Source organism: Arctopsyche grandis, chromosome 11 (genome assembly GCF_051622035.1).
Source record: "Arctopsyche grandis isolate Sample6627 chromosome 11, ASM5162203v2, whole genome shotgun sequence".
Lineage (NCBI taxonomy): Eukaryota > Metazoa > Arthropoda > Insecta > Trichoptera > Hydropsychidae > Arctopsyche > Arctopsyche grandis.
This window is the reverse complement of record NC_135365.1, coordinates 27,204,816-27,223,068: the sequence shown is the minus strand read 5'-3', so window position 1 is coordinate 27,223,068 and position 18,253 is coordinate 27,204,816. Positions and strand designations below refer to the sequence as shown.

At 36.4% G+C, this 18,253-nt stretch overlaps 2 protein-coding genes across 7 annotated transcripts in view; one reads left to right on the top strand and one right to left on the bottom strand.

Annotated features, from left to right (window-relative positions):
- LOC143919429 (breast carcinoma-amplified sequence 3 homolog) overlaps positions 1-9,855 on the bottom strand; it is a 20,517-nt gene extending 10,662 nt beyond the window's left edge. For 2 of the 3 annotated variants that reach the window (XM_077441744.1, XM_077441745.1), the window contains exons 1-6: positions 9,583-9,855; positions 1,959-2,445; positions 1,605-1,863; positions 601-791; positions 268-537; positions 1-192 (exon numbers count right to left, since the gene is read on the bottom strand). In XM_077441744.1, the coding sequence (XP_077297870.1) occupies positions 1-192; positions 268-537; positions 601-791; positions 1,605-1,863; positions 1,959-2,429 (1,383 nt within the window). In that variant the 5' untranslated portion in view covers positions 2,430-2,445; positions 9,583-9,855. The remainder of the gene's footprint in view (positions 193-267; positions 538-600; positions 792-1,604; positions 1,864-1,958; positions 2,446-9,582) is intronic. The other variant, XM_077441746.1, reaches the window with a different exon arrangement.
- On the top strand, positions 9,286-18,253 carry Ids (iduronate 2-sulfatase). Of its 4 annotated transcripts, none has more exons than XR_013261243.1 (5): positions 9,286-9,982; positions 12,471-12,957; positions 15,782-16,057; positions 16,132-17,023; positions 18,115-18,253. XR_013261243.1 is itself a non-coding variant. In XM_077441747.1 (4 exons), exons 1-4 carry the CDS (start codon positions 9,728-9,730, stop codon positions 16,698-16,700), a joined length of 1,587 nt encoding a protein of 528 aa, XP_077297873.1. In that variant the 5' UTR covers positions 9,286-9,727; the 3' UTR covers positions 16,701-17,277. The 4 variants fall into 4 exon arrangements, 2 of the variants coding, with proteins under 2 accessions (XP_077297873.1, XP_077297874.1); XR_013261244.1 differs by lacking the exon at positions 9,286-9,982 and adding an exon at positions 12,059-12,136; XM_077441747.1 differs by lacking the exon at positions 18,115-18,253 and having other exon boundaries at positions 16,132-17,277.

Here is an 18,253-nt window from a genome sequence, read left to right as displayed (position 1 = left end):
AGGACTATTCGACCTTCCATCGGCTGCCAGGCCAGCCGAGCGGTGAAATCTCGACAGACGATTGACAACGTGAGGAGAAGCATGAGTTCGTACACCGACAGCTCCGCCATATGGCGTTATGGGAAAAACATGAGTGGTGCCCCTCAAAGTGCTCACAGCAACCCATCGGCTGTCGAATGATATGCTCATATCCTGAAATTAAAGAACACATACAAATATAATAACAACACCTGAACAGACGGTACAGATGAAATAGACGGTACATACTTGAACTTTGGCCGTAGTGTCGCCTCGGTGCAAAATGTACAGGTGGTGCACCGAAGCCAAGTTCGGTCCGCTCGGATGTGGATGGATCCTGAAGACGTGGAAGTCGTGGCCCCGCTTGTCTGCTGTGACCAGCAACATCCCACTAGCGTCGAACTTTATTGCTACTATTGGTTCCGAATGGGCGACGAAGTGTGCGACAACCGAATCATTGGCCGTGGACGAACTTTCGTCATTGAGATCAGCACCATCATCCTCGTTCAGTTTCCACGTCTGAAAATGGTGGATGTTTGAGATTTGTTTGCATTCAAAGCTGTTCAGTTGTATGTAACTTACCTCTAAATCGATTATGGTAACTACTCCGGGTTGAAGTTGTTCTGAATGAGGAGGCGACGGCGATTGAGACAAGCCTCCAGAACGAGCCCCACCCAAACTACTGGCGACACTCTCTCCCAATCCTCGGAGACCTTTGCCTAAAGATTTGGCAGCGTGCAGGACTGTAGCAGTATAACTCGCTACACCTTCACCTGAAAATAACAATAAAAAGTTTAATTGACCCTTTTCTTTGAAATTTTTAGAACAAAATTAAAGAATATGAAAAGTTAAGCCTAGTTTTCTAGAAAAAAATTGATAAATACATTTAAAATGGGAACAATTTAAACGTCCATTTTATAAGATTTTTTTGTGCATTTAAAAAAGCACAAAAAAATATTTTGTATGTTAAAAAAAGTTTCTGTAAATAACAAAATATTTGTGTGCATTCGTAAATGACGGATACAGATTGCATTGGAAAGTTTGCTTTGATCAAAGAAAAAAATATTTGCTACTTAAAAAGTGGATGAAATGTGCATTAAAATGACAGATGAACTGTATCGGCAATGTCGCGAATACCAAAATACGAACCAACGTTTAGTTAGGTTTTATTTATTTATGGTTTGGTTAGGTTAGGTTAAGTTAGGGTTGGTTTTATTTATTTAAGATTCCATTTCATTAGTGAGATTATAATTTAACTAGTGAGAAATAAAAGTAAACACTTTGACAGTTGACAGTTGTCAATAGCGGAAGACTGCAACATTGCCACTTTTTGTTTCTACACCGTTTTATATATCGAATGATCGATTCATATTTTTTAATTCCAAAATATTTCAATCGATGCACAATACGAGATTGTTTAATGCACCGAAAATAATGCAAAATTTTAATGCACAAACATTTTTTTTAAGATACAAAGTATTTTCTCGTACATTTTAAATCGTACCCATTTAAAATGATCTGGTTTAATAATATAGGATAGGATGAAGGGCAAGTTTGAGCCTGGGTATGAGTATTTAAAGCTGTACCTTCACATCCTCCACTGCTACGCTTTGTCGGAGAGATTCTACGTTCGGCGTAAGCCAACCACCGATCACCCAACGATAGCGGATTTAACGGAGTCAAACCTCCTAGAGGGCAAGGACTTGGATAGCAGGTGGTAACAGTCAACCTATCTTCCAATTTGCAAGCATCAAACACAGCCAAACGTTCCGCAAAAGATACCACAATGGACCTCTTATTTGCAACTACATCTAAAATTGGATTCTTAAACTTTATACTCTTGACCTGAAAGACAAAACAAAAAAACATTAAAAATTCAATCGAAGAAATTTCGCACGCACGATTATACACATATGTATATATACATAGACGGAACAAACCTGATCCCCACCGACGAGAGAAATGAAGCTCAACGAGCAGTAAGGAGAACCGGGACCTGTAGAATCGCACAGGGCGATCAACGGTCTCTTTTGAGAATAGTGATCTCCGTACGAAGGTGTCGGCAGCAGTCTCAGTACCCTCACGGAGCCCTGCCTCCAAGACAGCGCCTCTTGAGCCTCCCCTCCGGGATGTATGACCCACACCTGTATGCCAGACCCGTAGCCGACGACGAGCAGCAGCGGCTGGATGTCCCCATCGCAGTCCGATTCTGACTTAGGCTCGTTCAAATCGGCCGTCTCGAATCTGGCCCATTGGATGATGTCTTTCGGATCCACACCCGGACTGCTGGTAAGCGTCACATCGTTAATGAACCCTGACACGGTGTCCATGAGGGAGCGGTCGCTGGGAGGCTGAGGAGCCACCAACAGCGGACCACCCACCCGCGACCGACGAGGCGATTCTGCAGACATTGTTATTCAATTTAATCTGAAAAACAAAACACCACAACTGTTAACATCATATGAAAAGATCAAAGCTTATAAAAATGAAGCAACAAGCCTACATGGAGATGGAAACGATTTGAAACAAGTACAAATGGCTAATAAATGCACTTAACCCTTTGAATGCGGACGAAAGCCGATCGGCGTTTTGCTGACAAGTCTATGGGCCTGCAAAACGCCGATAGGCGTTGTATATTCACCATGTACAAAGTAAACAAGAATACTATCCGCTAAAGCCTATGATAGTTATCGTTAGTATGATGGACTTTTCGGCTGCCAGATGTTCCGTTATAGAGATTTCAGTGACTTTTGGGAGAGCGCTTTGTGACCAATAATCACCAAACCGTATTTTGAGTATGTAAAAAGTAAAAGAGAACACTACCCGCTAAGCCTTTCCAGGTAGCATTGAAAAAAACATGCATTGAACATGGGTCGTGTAATCCGTGTCAATGTTTATAAAGACTCGTTTACACCGGAATTTCTGAATTTATAACCATAGCAGAATTTGATGGAAATCCCTAACTGCTGAGTATTTTACATTGTGGCTTGGCATTTAGATTGTGAGCATTACATTTTAACAACAATAAAGATGGAACTAATTTTGGAAAAATACATTCATTAATAGACTTAATTTGTTTATTTTATATTGTTGCAAGATGTCATCGTTAACAAAATTGATATCAACGATACAACTCTTGATAATTCTAAAATTTGTTTATTTGGAATCTCCATACTTGTCGACGCACTCACCACATACCCACATACAAACATAAATACATACATCCCTTCCGTTTATTTTAAATATTATTATTTTCATTATTTTTTACTTTTAGTTTAATCAAATCCTATTCAATTTTATTCAATTTTTAATTATTAATTCTTATTGTTTTTTTGTTTTTTTTCTTTAAATTTTTTAGGTAGCATGTGAATATTTGTTAAATAAAATTAAATGTGTTTTTATATATTTCATATGTATGTATGTATATATGTTTATGTAAAATAGTTATTTATGTATACAGGTCTTTCATTCCAAATTAACCCTTTTTATTATTCACTTCAAATTGACCCCTTTTCAATGTCAATTTGAAATGAAAAACCTATATCTGGCCAGTTTCATATTGGGGTAACCTGTGAAGACACTGTAATATATGTTTATTAAAATTAAAATAATCTAAATATATATATGTATATAAAATTGAATGTGTCTCGTATAGGCTTCTAAACCACTCAACCGATTACGATGGAACTTTCAGGATTTGTTGTATGCATGTCTGGGAAGTTTACTGTGGAAAAACTTCTCAATAATAATATTCGTAATTACGATTTTACCAACGCGAAAGTTTGAAGCGCCATTGTATAGTCAAAGAAATTTGTTCGTTGGTAACCACGTTACCAGTTGGTTTATGACGATACAGCTTTGAAGAGACGGGAGTTGAGCTCCAACCATCAACCACGAAACGGGAACGGGAATTGCATGCGTTATTGTGGCACTCCAACGCATACTAGGTTCAGCTAGTAGATAAATAAAGCTATAACAAGTGAAGTTGATATGGCGACCTACCGCTTGCGATTATCAATATATGACACGAATAAGAAATCTTTTTCAACACGCTGGAATAACTCAACCTCACAACAATGGAAAAATCAATCAATAATATATATAATAATTTTATAACTAAAGACCGCTGTGACCTGACAGGTTACCCTAATGCGTCACAAGCGGTATTACAAATATTGCAGCATTTTTCATTCATTATATAAGTCACTGAATTACGAGACAACGAGAAAAACTCGCAAATCAATGAGACATCTATCAAATTTTACACAAACTTATTTATTGCACATTAATCAATCACAAATTACACTGTTCGACAAATGACGACTTTTAAAATGTTCCAGAGACGGGATATGACTTTTCTTCTAGATCTATGCCCAGTGAACACGAATCTGGTAATAAAAAGTGTTGATTGGCTCGAGATTCGGAGATATATGTGTTTTTTAAATCGCGCGATTTTTCTATATCTTGGTGTTGTTCGGTCGATTTCTCAAAATCTGTTAATTTTCTGTTCAAAATGAATATTGGAATCTAGAGTCGGGTATTTTATCTTTCATTTGTAGTACTTTTCAGCTTTCAAATCTCTCTAAGTAGTCGTCCAGTTCAAATCACAAGTCAAAATTACGTATTTTCACTTGTGATTTTTTCCCACTGTTAATACTATATTATATTGAGTATTTTCTATTGAAACATGTTTATTAGGATAGTGTTCTGGCCACGCTATTTTTTGATTTCGTTTAAAAGGGTTAATTGGATGTGTTGTGAATTTTAAACCGGTAAAATTGTGACCAAAAACTTCGTATTAGTAGAGCACAAATTTGTGTTGTGTGCGCTGCATCATTGTACGCTGTAATGTGCGTCATTGTATACAACGATATAGCGGTCACAAACTTTTTTCAATGTGTTTTTAAATAATTTTGTAATGAAATAATTAGAAGGATTTGAATTTTGGAACTTTAATTTCATTTTGATTTTTGTTTTTATTTTCCATGTCTATTTTTATTTTTATTCGGGTGCTTAAAATGTACTGATACTTATTTTTACGCTATACATATTCGTATTCAATAAATATATTATTAAATTCAAATCCTTCTAATTATTTCATTACAAAATTATTTAAAAACACATTGAAAAAAGTTTGTGACCACTATATCGTTGTATACAATGACGCACAAGATGCAGCGTACAATAATGCAGCGCACACAACAAAAAATTTGTGCTCTACTAATACGAAGTTTTTGGTCACAATTTTACCGGTTTAAAATTCACCACACATCTAATTAACCATTTTAAACGAAATCAAAAAATAGTGTGGCTAGAACACTATCCTAATAAACATGTTTCAATAGAAAATACTCAATATAATATAGTATTAACAGTGGGAAAAAATCACAAGTGAAAATACGTTATTTTGACTTTTGATTTGAACTGGACGACTATTTAGAGAGATTTGAAAGCTGAAAAGTACTACAAATGAAAGATAAAATACCCGACTCTAGATTCCAATATTCATTTTGAACAGAAAATTAACAGATTTTGAGAAATCGACCGAACAACACCAAGATATAGAAAAATCGCGCGATTTAAAAAACACATACATCTCCGAATCTCGGGCCAATCAACACTTTTTATTACCAGATTCGTGTTCACTGGGCATAGATCTAGAAGAAAAGTCATATCTCGTCTCTGAAACATTTTTCGTGTCGAACAGTGTTATTGGTGACATATTGTGGGTTTGGTGCAAACGATCGACAAGCGCCAGACAGACTGTGACCACAGATTAACTGGATGGCTGCTTTAAACGCAATTCTCGACTTCACGAACGATAGATTGCACATCAGATGACAAGTAATCTTTCGATGTGCTCAGATGCAATTATTAAAATGGTAATGGATCTTTCTGGCGAGTTTAATAAGGAACTAAAGTATCAGAAGCACAGAACGTATACAGGGTAGGTATGTCTGGACTGCGGGTAGATTTCGCATAGTGTAAGTGCGAGCAGTGCGCACGCATAAGGTACACGTGTCGTTAATCTGTGCTTCAGTCTGTCTGGCGCTTGTCGATCGTTTGCACCGCATCGCATTTTGTATATAGGAAGGATTTTAGCCAATTTTTACCGGGAACCGTTTCAACAAGAGAAAATTGGCAAACTCCGATCGGAAACGATCAACCTGGAGTCACAAATCCAGGTCTGACCAACAGCATACTCTGAAAAGTCCATTTTCACTCGAGGCCCGGCCCTGGGATCGAACCCGGCACCTCAAGCAGAAGCTTAACGACCGAGCTATGCTGCTGGCTATGCTGCGAGCTATACTTGATGAAACCAAATCATACATACACACTTGGTATCGGTCATTAGGCATAGAATACGCTAGCGGTAATGACTGATGGTAACCTAACGACCTTCGTCTAGAGATTGCACAATCTGTGCGACTCTCCGTAGGCGGATCATCGTCTCCGTCGTATTAGTGTATTAAAAAGAAGTGGATATACAATACAACAAATGCAGGCCATTTACAACCGTGGAAATCGACGCGGCGGACTAACGCACCTGTTCAAACTCACCTACGAGTGTTTACAATCAATTTGACGTTTGATAAGGCGTAGAACATTGTGTGTATTTAGACGTGTGCGTATGCAAGTTTAGGATAACGTTGTTTTTGTTATTGTTTTGTTGTGAAAACATGACGCAATATTTTGCACGAAATCGACGTGACTAATGTATAGTCGAACATACATAGGATAGCTTTATCCTTATTACGTGTATGTATTTCGGGCTATTATATTTATATATATTTCTGTTCTATGGGTTACCTAAGCTGATTTCATATTAATTTAACAAACAGAAATGATCTAAATATAACTGAATCGAAAATAGAATGTGATGCAATATTTTAGCTAACGGTTTTGACAAAGATTCAAAAACCGAGGAGAACATCAAGGTTTAAATTTGGTGAATATGATAATGGAATTTTAATTTTTTATTATTAAATGATTAAAGTTATTTGTTGTTATATTTCAAATACATCTTTTAACCCTTTGAATGCTGATTAACGCCAATCGGCGTTTTGCCAACAAGTCTATGAGCCTGAAATACGCCGATAGGCGTTGTATTTTGGGTAATTGGATTATTAGTCACATTGCGATTTTAGAGAGATTTGAAAGCTGAAAAGTACTACAAATGGAAGGTAAAATACTCATTCATAGATATTCATTTTGAACAGGAAATTGACAGATTTTGAGACATCGACCGAATAACAGCAAGATGTAGAAAAATCGCGCATCTCGAATCTCGAGCCAATCAACATTTTTTATTAGCAGATTCGTGTTTACTGGGCATAGATCTATAAGAAAAGTCATATCTCGTCTCTGAACCATTTTTCGTGTCGAACATTGTTATTAGTCACATTGCGATCGCCCAAAAGACGATTTTTGACATGAAAATCGCGAATATGGAATATTTGGCACTCGAGTTCTCGTTAGTATGATGGACTTTTCCGCTGCCAGATGTTCCGTTATAGAGATTTTAGTGACTTTTGAGCGAGCGCTTTGTGACCAATAATCACCGAACCGTATTTTGAATATGTAAAAAGTAAACAAGCACACTACTCGCTAAGCCTTTCCAGGTAGCATTGAAAAAAAAAAGCATTGAACATGGCTTGTGTAATCTGTGTCAATGTTTATAAAGACTGGTTTACACCAGAATTTCTGAATTTATAACCATAGCAGAATTTCTCGATGTAAATCACTAACTGCTGAGTATTTTAGATTGTGACTTGGCATTTAGATTGTGAGCATTACATTTTAACAACAATGAATAAGCTTGAACTAGTTTTGGGAAAATACATTCATTAATAGACTTCTTTTGTTGATTTTATATTGTTGCAAGATATATTAGAGAGTCTAAACACACCTTTACAAAACTCGAAATCCTCGGCGGTAGTTATCTAGGGTTTGTTTGGATTAGTTACAATTTTTATACGTGCTTTTTATTGGATTTCTAAAAAAATCTAGTTAGAAATGTTGGTGAAATTTTCAGCGTGGTGGGCTTTCAACAGAAAGGCTTCAGCACTTAAAGGGTTAAAGGCTTTTGTGTTGCTAAAAATGGTGTAATACAATCTTAGTATAATTTAACTCGGAACAAAGTCTCGGAATTCCAATTGAATACAATAAGAGCTTTATATTTATAAAGTTGGGGCATTGTGAAGATACATTTATGAAAGTTTTTTATTTATTTTGAATTGTGACAATATTCCTGCAAATAAACTGTGTTATTTCATGATTGTATTATAATATAAGAAATATACATGATGATGTTTAATTTTTGTTCATTTGAATTGTACAATAGACATGTATAAAGTTGAGAATATTAATAACTACTCTATATAATTTTAGAAACATACGAGTTATGTTCTTCAAAGGAAACTATTGTGAATAAGATATGAACATAAAGGCTTTGTCTTTGAACGACGTACTTGTACGTCGTTTCAAAAATCGGTCAATAAACGTTTATCAGATAAAGATCGGTGAAAATTTAATGGCAGCAAAAAATATGTGTATATTAAAGCAATAAATAAACTACGTATTCATAAATATAAAATAGTCGGTGAATGGCAATAAATAGATATTAAATTGTCGCAGATAAGAATAATGGCGATCGTTAAGATTCTTGAAGCTGGTGCATGAAGTGGAACTAATCGTACGATCGTGATATTATTATTTATTATGTACATATTTATTACTTGTATTATTTTTTTCATTTTTATTTTAAACGCTTACTCGGCTTATAATCTGAAAATAAATTGATACAAAAAATAATTATTTAATTTTAATTAAATTTATATTTTTATAATTAAACATTTTTCGAGCACACATCAAAAATATGTAAAAAAAAAATTAAAAAAATAAATAAAAATTTTGACAGTTGATAATATTTTCATACCTAAATGAAGAGTAAAGTAAAGGCAGACAAACAGTGCATGTATGTGGAGCAGTAAAGCACACAAGTGGCGAATATAAAGCGAGAACGTTTCAAGGGCGCCTCTCGAACGATCGCGTTGTGCAATTCTGATGCAATCCGAAGATGTCACGCACTCGGAGACCAGCTCGGAGCGAATGCAACAACACTACGCAAACAAAGGAATCGTTCAGCGACTAGAAGGGCGTCAACAATACAGCGACGCGGGGGGTGGGGAGGCGGGGGGGGGGGTCGAGGGGCGAAGCCCGCGGAGACGGGGGGAGGGCGGAGTCCCCGAGAGGGGGCACCCCGACGAGAGGGGAAGGGTTCAGCCTTGTTTATGTAATTGTGGCTGTGTGCGTCGATACGGATGCAGCGAAACATGCGAGCGAATGTCGCACTTAGCGCGAGGGGTAATAGGGGCGAGAGTGGCGCGATCGAGTTTCGTTTCGAATGCAGCGCGAGGTGCGAGCGAATGTCGCCCGAAGCGGCGCGGCGGGCGTAGGTCGATAGGGGCGAAAATGGCGTGGCGCGGCGAGAAACAAACACGACCGCTGTCACGCAAATTGCGCACAAAGCCAGTACGACAAGACAGTGACAGAGGCAGAGACCTGGCAGAGCGAAGAGTCCGGCAACATCATCAGCAGCGGCCTTCGAGGAGTGGAGGCTGTAGGGGCGGAGGGTCGGGGGCGGAGGGGCTCTGCAGCGAAAGCGAGCGCCGATCAGCTGACAGCGCGAAAACAAAGCGGTGCGAAAATGCGTAGCGCCGCGGCAGCGTCCGCCGCGCTACTGTTGCTGTTCCTCTTGGAGAGCGAGGCCCGAGGCGAGAGCGAGCGCGACGGAGAATCCTGGTCAGGGTCGCCACTCGCCCTTCACCACTACCCGAAAGATGTTCTGCTCGTCGTGTTGGATGACTTGCGCGCCCTGGACCACGTCGCCCCTCACCTGCATGCCCCTGCCTTTCGATTTTTGGCTTCCAAGGGGGTGCTTTTCCGCAATGCGTTCGCTCAGGTAAGAAAAACATTACAGTTTATAACCGTTCGGTGCAGTAACCATTTTGAAATCCGGGAGATTTTTGTAAAAAAAAAAAAAGTGCTTACAAATATAAATTAGCCAGCAGCATAGCTCGGTCGCTAAGCTTTGTATATATAACTCTGATAAGAATAAGTCTGAGTATATATAATTCTGATAAGAAACGATCGACTTGGACTCACAAACACTCAAATCTGACCAGCAGTATAGCGGGCTCGAACCCAATAATTACTTGGTGCTAAACATACACGCTACCACTGAGCCACACTGCTGGCTTACAATACAATATATCAGTTTTAGTTTTGATTTTTTATTAAATAAGTCCAATTAAAAATTTCTTGGTAGATATGTTTTATTTTTCAAATAAAGTTAGATTTATCAATTATCAATTTCATCAGCCAGCAGCATAGCTCGGTCGTTAAGCTTCTGCTTAGCGTTGAGAGGCGCCGGGTTCGATCCCATGAGCTGACCTCGATTGAAAAGATTTTTTCAGAGTATATCTGTAGTGCTGCTGGTCGGACCTGGATATTTGTGTATCCAGGTCGACCGTTTCCTATCAGAGTCTGCCAATTTTCTCTGATTTCATTGTTGAAACGGTTTCTAGTAAAATAGGCTAAAATATCCTTCCTACCTATTATGTCACCACTATTTGAAATTGATTAATGTACAATTCATAGATGTCTCGTTAATTTGCTAGTTTTTTAGTGTCTCGTAATTCAGCGACTTGTATAATAATAAAAAAAAATGCTGCAATGTTTGTAATTGGCCAGAAAGGCGCATTGGGGTTACCTGTAATGCCTTCCTGATATATATGTAAAAAAAATACAATTAAAATATATTTAAATTAAGAATATTTTGCAATGGTTTGCACATTTTTAAGAAGTTCGTTGCAATTTTCTATTTGTTGCTTGAAGTCTTCGCAAGTACTATACTCGAAATTGCACTTTGTTATAACCAGTGGTGTAACCCTAATGGTTTCCATGGGTTGCCAGTAACAAAAATAAAATTTGACAAAAATAAAAACCGACCCTAACAACCTAATCTTAAATGAATAGAGCCAACCAGATGTTTTCCACAGAGGTATTCGAATTTATGATGCCCTTACTGAGAGCATTAGAGGTGCTAGTAAAATTGGTGCTTTCTTGTAGGGTGTTAATGGAGGTAATTGAATTATTGTCACATTGCGATCGCCCAAAAGACAATTTTTGCCATGAAAATCGTGAATACGGAATATTTGGCACTCAAGTTCTTGTTAGTGTAATAGTTATCGTTAGTATGATGGACTTTTCGGCTGCCAGATATACCGTTATAGAGATTTTAGTGACTTTTCGGCGAGCGCTTTGTGACCAATAATCACCGAACCGTCACAGCGAGAAGCCAAGGACACATGACGTCCCATACCACTCAGTGTATTTTCACCCTCAATTTCTGAAGAAAAAAAGCATTCGTTTGCACAAAAACGTTTGTTGTCACAACGCTCCATATTTGCACTTATTGACAAGAACTTTCGTATTCCATAATTTCAGCATTCTCGCATTGAAATTTGTGTACAAATAACGTTTTACTTTTAATTTCTAAAAATATCGCAAACGATAGTAAAAGTTGATTGAGCGTTTATGCGTGCACGGAAACATTTCCGAAAATGCATTACACACGGCTTTCGTCTTCATTCGGTCAACTGGAAGGGGGGAGGGGGGGAGAAGGTCTCCTCAGACTCCCAGCTAAGCAAATTTGCCACTGGATTTAATGCAAGTGACTTTAGAAATATTTCATCAAGATGAGATTTCGTGGTTTAAACGTGTCATTTTCTTTGAAAATGTTCTTTGTATAATTAATTCTATCCAAATACTAATCGATAGCTCGATGCAATCCAACTTCTTACATTTCTATGGATAATCTACATATGCACAAGTATGTAGATATCACTAATTTAACGATGAGCGGAGCTATACTGAAATGGCCCCTATTATATGATGCAAAAAAATCATAAATTTCAATGTGAATATCCATATTTCAAATTAAAATCATTTTCCAAACAAAACGGATAAGGCCATCATTTGGAGTGTTACGGTCGGAATTGACAGCTGTCAGTTTTAAACACTGCTGTCATTTATAACACGTAAACGCTTATAAGTAGCTGTCCTGCTCTTTATTATTTATACTATAAAATAATTTTGATATATTTTCCATATGTATTGAAAGTATTATTTTTCCCATCTACTTTCAAAACTTTCACTTAGCAAGTACCAAATATATAAATTATTTATTATCTACTGTATTCGTATATATTTATGTAAATCAAAGGAATTATTTTTAAATAACATAAAATTTTTTCATTTTTTCTTATGTGTATGAATTTTTAATATATAATTTCATTGGTTGTGAAAATTACTTAACATGAATCAAATAATTTCTTATACAATGTAGTTTTTATCGTGCATTAATTTGATTCGAATTTTCATTTCAGCAAGCAGTATGTGCGCCGAGCAGGAATTCATTCTTAACCGGTCGACGTCCGGACACAATTCGCCTGTACGATTTCTACAGTTACTGGAGAGACTTCTCAGGAAACTTCACCACAATGCCACAGTTCTTCAAAGACAACGGCTACGATACATTTTCTTTCGGCAAAGTGTTCCATCCAGGCAAAAGCTCGAACTTCACCGACGACTATCCCTACAGCTGGTCCGAGCCACCGTACCATCCTTCCACCGAAGTTTACAAACAGGCTAAAGTATGCCAGGATGAAGAAACCGGAAAGCTCTCTCGCAATCTTGTGTGTCCTGTCGATGTCGAAGATCAGCCGGAAAGAACTTTACCCGATATACAAACGATGCAAGCTACCGTTGAGAAATTGACTGAACTCAGACACAATGGGGATCGACGGCCATATTTTATAGCAGTCGGATTTCACAAGCCACATATTCCTTTGAAATTTCCTAAAGAATATTTAGGTATGGTGTTTAATTACATATTTTATTTATTTAATTCTTCAGTAAAATTTGGCCAAAGCAACGATTTTGCAGCTAAAATATTAACTCAATTTCTTTGTTTGTATTTGACTAAACATATCAGTATATTTAATAGCTTATCAATTTTAAGTACAAGTACTTAAAATTCAAAGTACATTTTTATCATTTATCTATTATATACACTTCATATCAAGTCCAACATATATATTACTTATCAATGAATTCATCACAATATCAGAAAGGTTAATATTTATCATTAACATATTTATTAATATGAAGGCCTAACAGGTAGACCCCTATGCGCCTTCCTAGACAATTAATTACAAACATTGCAGCATTTTTGTTACATAAATCGCTGTATTTCAAGAGGCTAAAGAACACAAAATTAACAATTAATTAATTAATCCCTAGAGACATCTATAGATTTAGACTTGTACATAAATTTTTACATATTGTACATAAATCAAATTCAGATATTTGTGACATAGCCGGTAGGATGGTTTTTGCCAATTTGATAGAAGAACCGTTTCAACAATGAAATCAGATAAGTTGGCGAAATCTGTTAGGAAACGATCGATTTGGAGTCAGAAATATCCAAGTATGACCAACAGCATTAAAGATTAGCACTGCATCGAACCCAGTAACCTTTCGGTGCTAAACATAAACGCAACCACCAAGCCATACTGCTGGCATATTTTATTTTTTTATTCATTTATACCAAGAAGGCCTAACAGGTAACCCCAATGCGTCTTCCTGCCCAGAAACATTGTACATTTTGATACAAGTGTTATTAGAATTACACAAATTAAACACCTATCAATTAACATCCATAGAGACATCTATGGTCAAATTTGTAAATTACAGAATTTTTAAACAATTCAGTAAATACACATCAATTAACATTCACAAAGATTTATAAGAAAATTTATGTATGATCAAATTTGTAAATTTGCAGCATTTTATACGATTCAGTGAAATTCGAGATTTGCGAGAAAAATGAGTAAGGTTGCCAACTTATTGGAACCGTTTCAATGAAAATCAGTAAATACATATCAATTAACATCCGCAGAGACATTTATGGTCAAATTTGTAAAGTTGCAGCATTTTATACGATTCAGCGAAATTCGAGATTGCTGTAAACTCCAGATTTAGGAGAAAAATGGGTAACCGTTGCCAATTTATTGGAACCGTTTCGATGAAAATCAGATAAATTGGCAAACTCTGATAAGAAACGATCGACTTGGAGTCACAAATCCAAGATCTGGCCAGTAGAAACCAGTGGGATTTGAACCCGTGACCACATTGTTCAAAGCGTTATATACTAACCACTAGTCTATTCTGATGGTTAATATATGTATATGTGGTAGAGAATCCTGACAGATGACGCTGTTCAGGACCACGGTTGAGGTGAAGACCAAACACGTACGTTTTCAGTCATGTTGTTTATTAAGATGATACGTGCTGAGGCTTAGCGACCAACCGCGCGGAGCACATGTCCAACTGCGACTAACCGTTATATCTCTGCCCTTTTTCACCCTCACAATAAGTCGTAAAATACTCTTTCTCGGCCATAGCCCATACATCAGCCTTTCGTTCAATTCCAACCCTACAACTATGTTTATTTATTATATGGACATTCTATGTTACAAGACTGCATACCTTTCAGAAAAAGATCGAATATTTTTATAATACTGTTGCGTAGGGGTGGGTGGAGGATCCAAGTAAAAGGCCAACAGTCGTTTCACAGCATTTATTTATGATTAAGGAGATACACGCACTGGCAGTGCTCAGTCCAGAATGACCTGATATCGCCTACGTACCACCTTATAAAGGGTCGATCTCTCAGGACGTCTAATCTGTTTACCTGTTGTATAGTCACGTATTCGGATATGTATTTCCACGACATTGGGTCTCCCCGTACCGATTCTGAGAAAAGCCTAATAACGGTCATTGTTTAGCCTAAATGCACTTAGAGTCCAAATATAATCCTGGAAGTAAGTGCAAGCACTTAGTTAATCCGATAACAGATAACCCTTGAACGGTCACATAGTCTCTGGGATTCTATTCGCTTAATCCACGGCGTACGTAACATTACATTTGAACGAATGATCATTTACATACAATAGCCAGCAGCATAGCTCGGACGTTAAGCTTCTGCTTACCGTCAAGAAGGTGCCGGGTTCTATCCCTGAATGAAAATGAATTTTTCAGAGTATGCTGTTGGTCAGACCTGGATATTTGTGTATCCAGGTTGATCGTTTCCTATCAGAGTTTGCCAATTTTCTCTGATTTCATTGTTGAAACGGTTCCCGGAAAAAAAAATTGGCTAAAAATCCTTCCTACCTACTATGTCACCACTATTTGAAATTTGATGGATGTACAATAAAAATTTATGTACAATTCATAGATGTCTCGTTAATTTGCGAGTTTTTTCAGTGTCTCGCAATTCAACGACTTATAATAAAAAAATGCTGCATTTGTATTTGTAATTGGCCAGGAAGGCGCATTGGGATTTACCTGTAAGGCCTTCCTGGTATATATGTAAAATAAAAAAAAAATATAAGAAAATACCAACTAAATAAGATTTAGATTTTTTTCCAAATCCAAATTGTCCACAATTTGTCAAAATTTCCTATTATTATCCCACTTGAATGGTGATCAAGTTCCATCCAAAATAAATACACATACCGTAGAGGATAATTCCAAACCACTTAAACCATCCTTACAATAGATACTTCCCTATAGTATAGTAAAAATGTTCAACAAAATATCTACATACTTAAACTTCATATATTTTTATTTCCAGAATACTATCCGATGAAGAATATATCATTACCGTCTATGCCATTTCGACCACCCACTCTGCCGACAGTTGCTTGGAATCCTTGGTTAGACATTCGAGACCGGGAAGATATAAAACGACTCAACATACCAACTCCATTCGGACAAATGCCTGATATTTGGTCTCTCAAAATCAAACAGAGCTATTATGCGGCCATATCTTATGTCGACGATTTAATTGGAAAGATTTTAAGACACGTCAATATGAATAATACGATAATTGTATTAACCAGCGATCACGGTATTGATTTCACATGCAATTATCTCTTTAAACATTTCATATATATATTGATAATTATGGTGTTGAAATTTTAGGTTGGTCGCTGGGAGAACACGGAGAGTGGTCAAAATACAGCAACTACGATGTATCCGTTAAAGTTCCTCTTTTGATCTGTGCTCCTAATTTCAGACATAAAGTTTCTAAGGATGTGGTGGAGTTGGTTGATTTGTTTCCAACTCTTGCGGAATTGTCGGGGATGTCTATACCTAAATGTGATCGGAATGGATTCATGAAATTGTGCTCGGAGGGACGTAGCCTTGTTCCAATAATGAAGAATGAAAAGGATTCGGATGGTGCACGTTTCGCTTTCAGTCAATATCCAAGACCTGGTGCTTTTCCGACTGTAGTGCCGAACAGCGACAAACCAAAATTGAAACAAATCAAGATCATGGGGTATTCGGTGCGATCAGATCGATTCCGTTACACGGAATGGGTCGAATTTAATCACACGGCTTTCAAACCCAATTGGAGTGTGGTTTTTGGCAAGGAATTGTATGATCACTCGATCGATAGTGGAGAGGATTTAAATTTAGTTGATAGAAAAGAGCTGAGCGATGTTCAAAATTATTTGAGATCCAAGCTGAAAGAATTGACTAGTCATTAGAATGATAGTCTGTATTGTAAATGCTTTAATTTTAGTCTACTTTGCATGAATTGAGTTTAGAAAATTGTTATATGCTAATGGCTTGAAGTCAAAAATGTTTCTCAGTTGATAACTATGTCATTTATTTTTACAATAATATCGATTTCGCTAATCTTTGTGATCAGTAATACAAAATATATGGTTTTTGTTAACGTTTTTAAGAAAAAGTAATTCCCCTTCATTACATTTTATTTAAAAAAGAGTAAAAAATGTATGTGAAACAAAATACTGGTGCAAATATTAATGTGTATAAAAGCGGTGCGCTCCGTTCAATCTTGAGACTCGTTTTCTCAACTTTTCGTCTGTTTAAACATGAGTGTGTAAATTGTATACATGTTTGCAATATATTTACTATATGAGACATATTGTGATCATTCATAGATTTTTAAGGTATTAACACATCTTTAAAACATTTAAAAAAACGTTTAAAAATCAATTCTTAGCATATTTTTTTAATAGTTAATGTTTATCTCGTAAAATAAGTATTTCATTATGTAAAATATTTACGTATGTGTTTTTTATATATATATATATATATATATATATATATATATATATATATATATATATATATATATATATATACAAATTCGACGACGAAATACACTGAAAAAGTTGGGAAAACGAGTCTTGAGATATTGCAAATTGGTGGAACGGGATAGATCCGTATAAAAGACCCTTGATGGTAGCAGTTCATAACTGCTGACTAATTTAGATAAAACTAGAATCCAAATTAAATTCATTCCAAAGTTTTACAATACATATAATCCAGCAGTTGTATTTATTCAAACAATTCGAAACAAAAATTAGCATCTCAAAAAATGTTATTCTTTTCATTCGAAAGTAGTACTTTTTTAACAAGCCTTAAAAATCACATAAGAAATATTAATGCTTTTCAATTAAATGTATATTTATATTAGTATATGTAGTTAAAGCACTACAATTATTGACCAATTGAATTTCAAAATTTTGAAGAAGAGCAACACTGAGGGCGAAAACACACTGAATCGTACGCCATGCACTTCCTCAGGACTTGCAGCTGAGAGGGGTGTTTCTTCAGGTCATTTTTAATTCGTACGATCTTATTAAAGTTTCTCCTACACTTCTTCAAATATTAGTATCACCGTTTTAGATCACTGTCATCAACAAGTAAAATATATCACCGAAAACACTTCAGGAGGTGATTTTGGCCATAGACATAGATCAGGCGTGCTAGCGTTTCTTTTACATGTGCTAAGCTATGTATCTAAAAAAAACACGTGCCGCGTACGATTCTGTGTGTCTACGCCTAAGAGCAATTTCTGCTCTCAATAATGCTCTTGTTTTCTACTAAATAACTGGTGCGCTCCTTTCTACCAATTCACAATATCTCGAGACTCGTTTTCTCAACTTTTCTTCTGCTTAAAGAGGAGTTTGTATATTGTATACAAAAATATTTTTTTGTATACATGTATGTAATATCTTTAATATGTATCATGATCATTTATAGATTTTTAAGCTGTTAATACACATTT

Excerpts from the sequence above, each read along its gene's own strand:
- Ids (XM_077441747.1), top strand. The coding sequence starts at position 9,728 with ATGCGTAGCGCCGCGGCAGCGTCCGCCGCGCTACTGTTGCTGTTCCTC. Across the intron at positions 9,983-12,470 it reads TCCGCAATGCGTTCGCTCAG|CAAGCAGTATGTGCGCCGAG; the intron begins GTAAGAAAAACA and ends TTTTCATTTCAG. Across the intron at positions 16,058-16,131 it reads TGTATTAACCAGCGATCACG|GTTGGTCGCTGGGAGAACAC; the intron begins GTATTGATTTCA and ends TTGAAATTTTAG.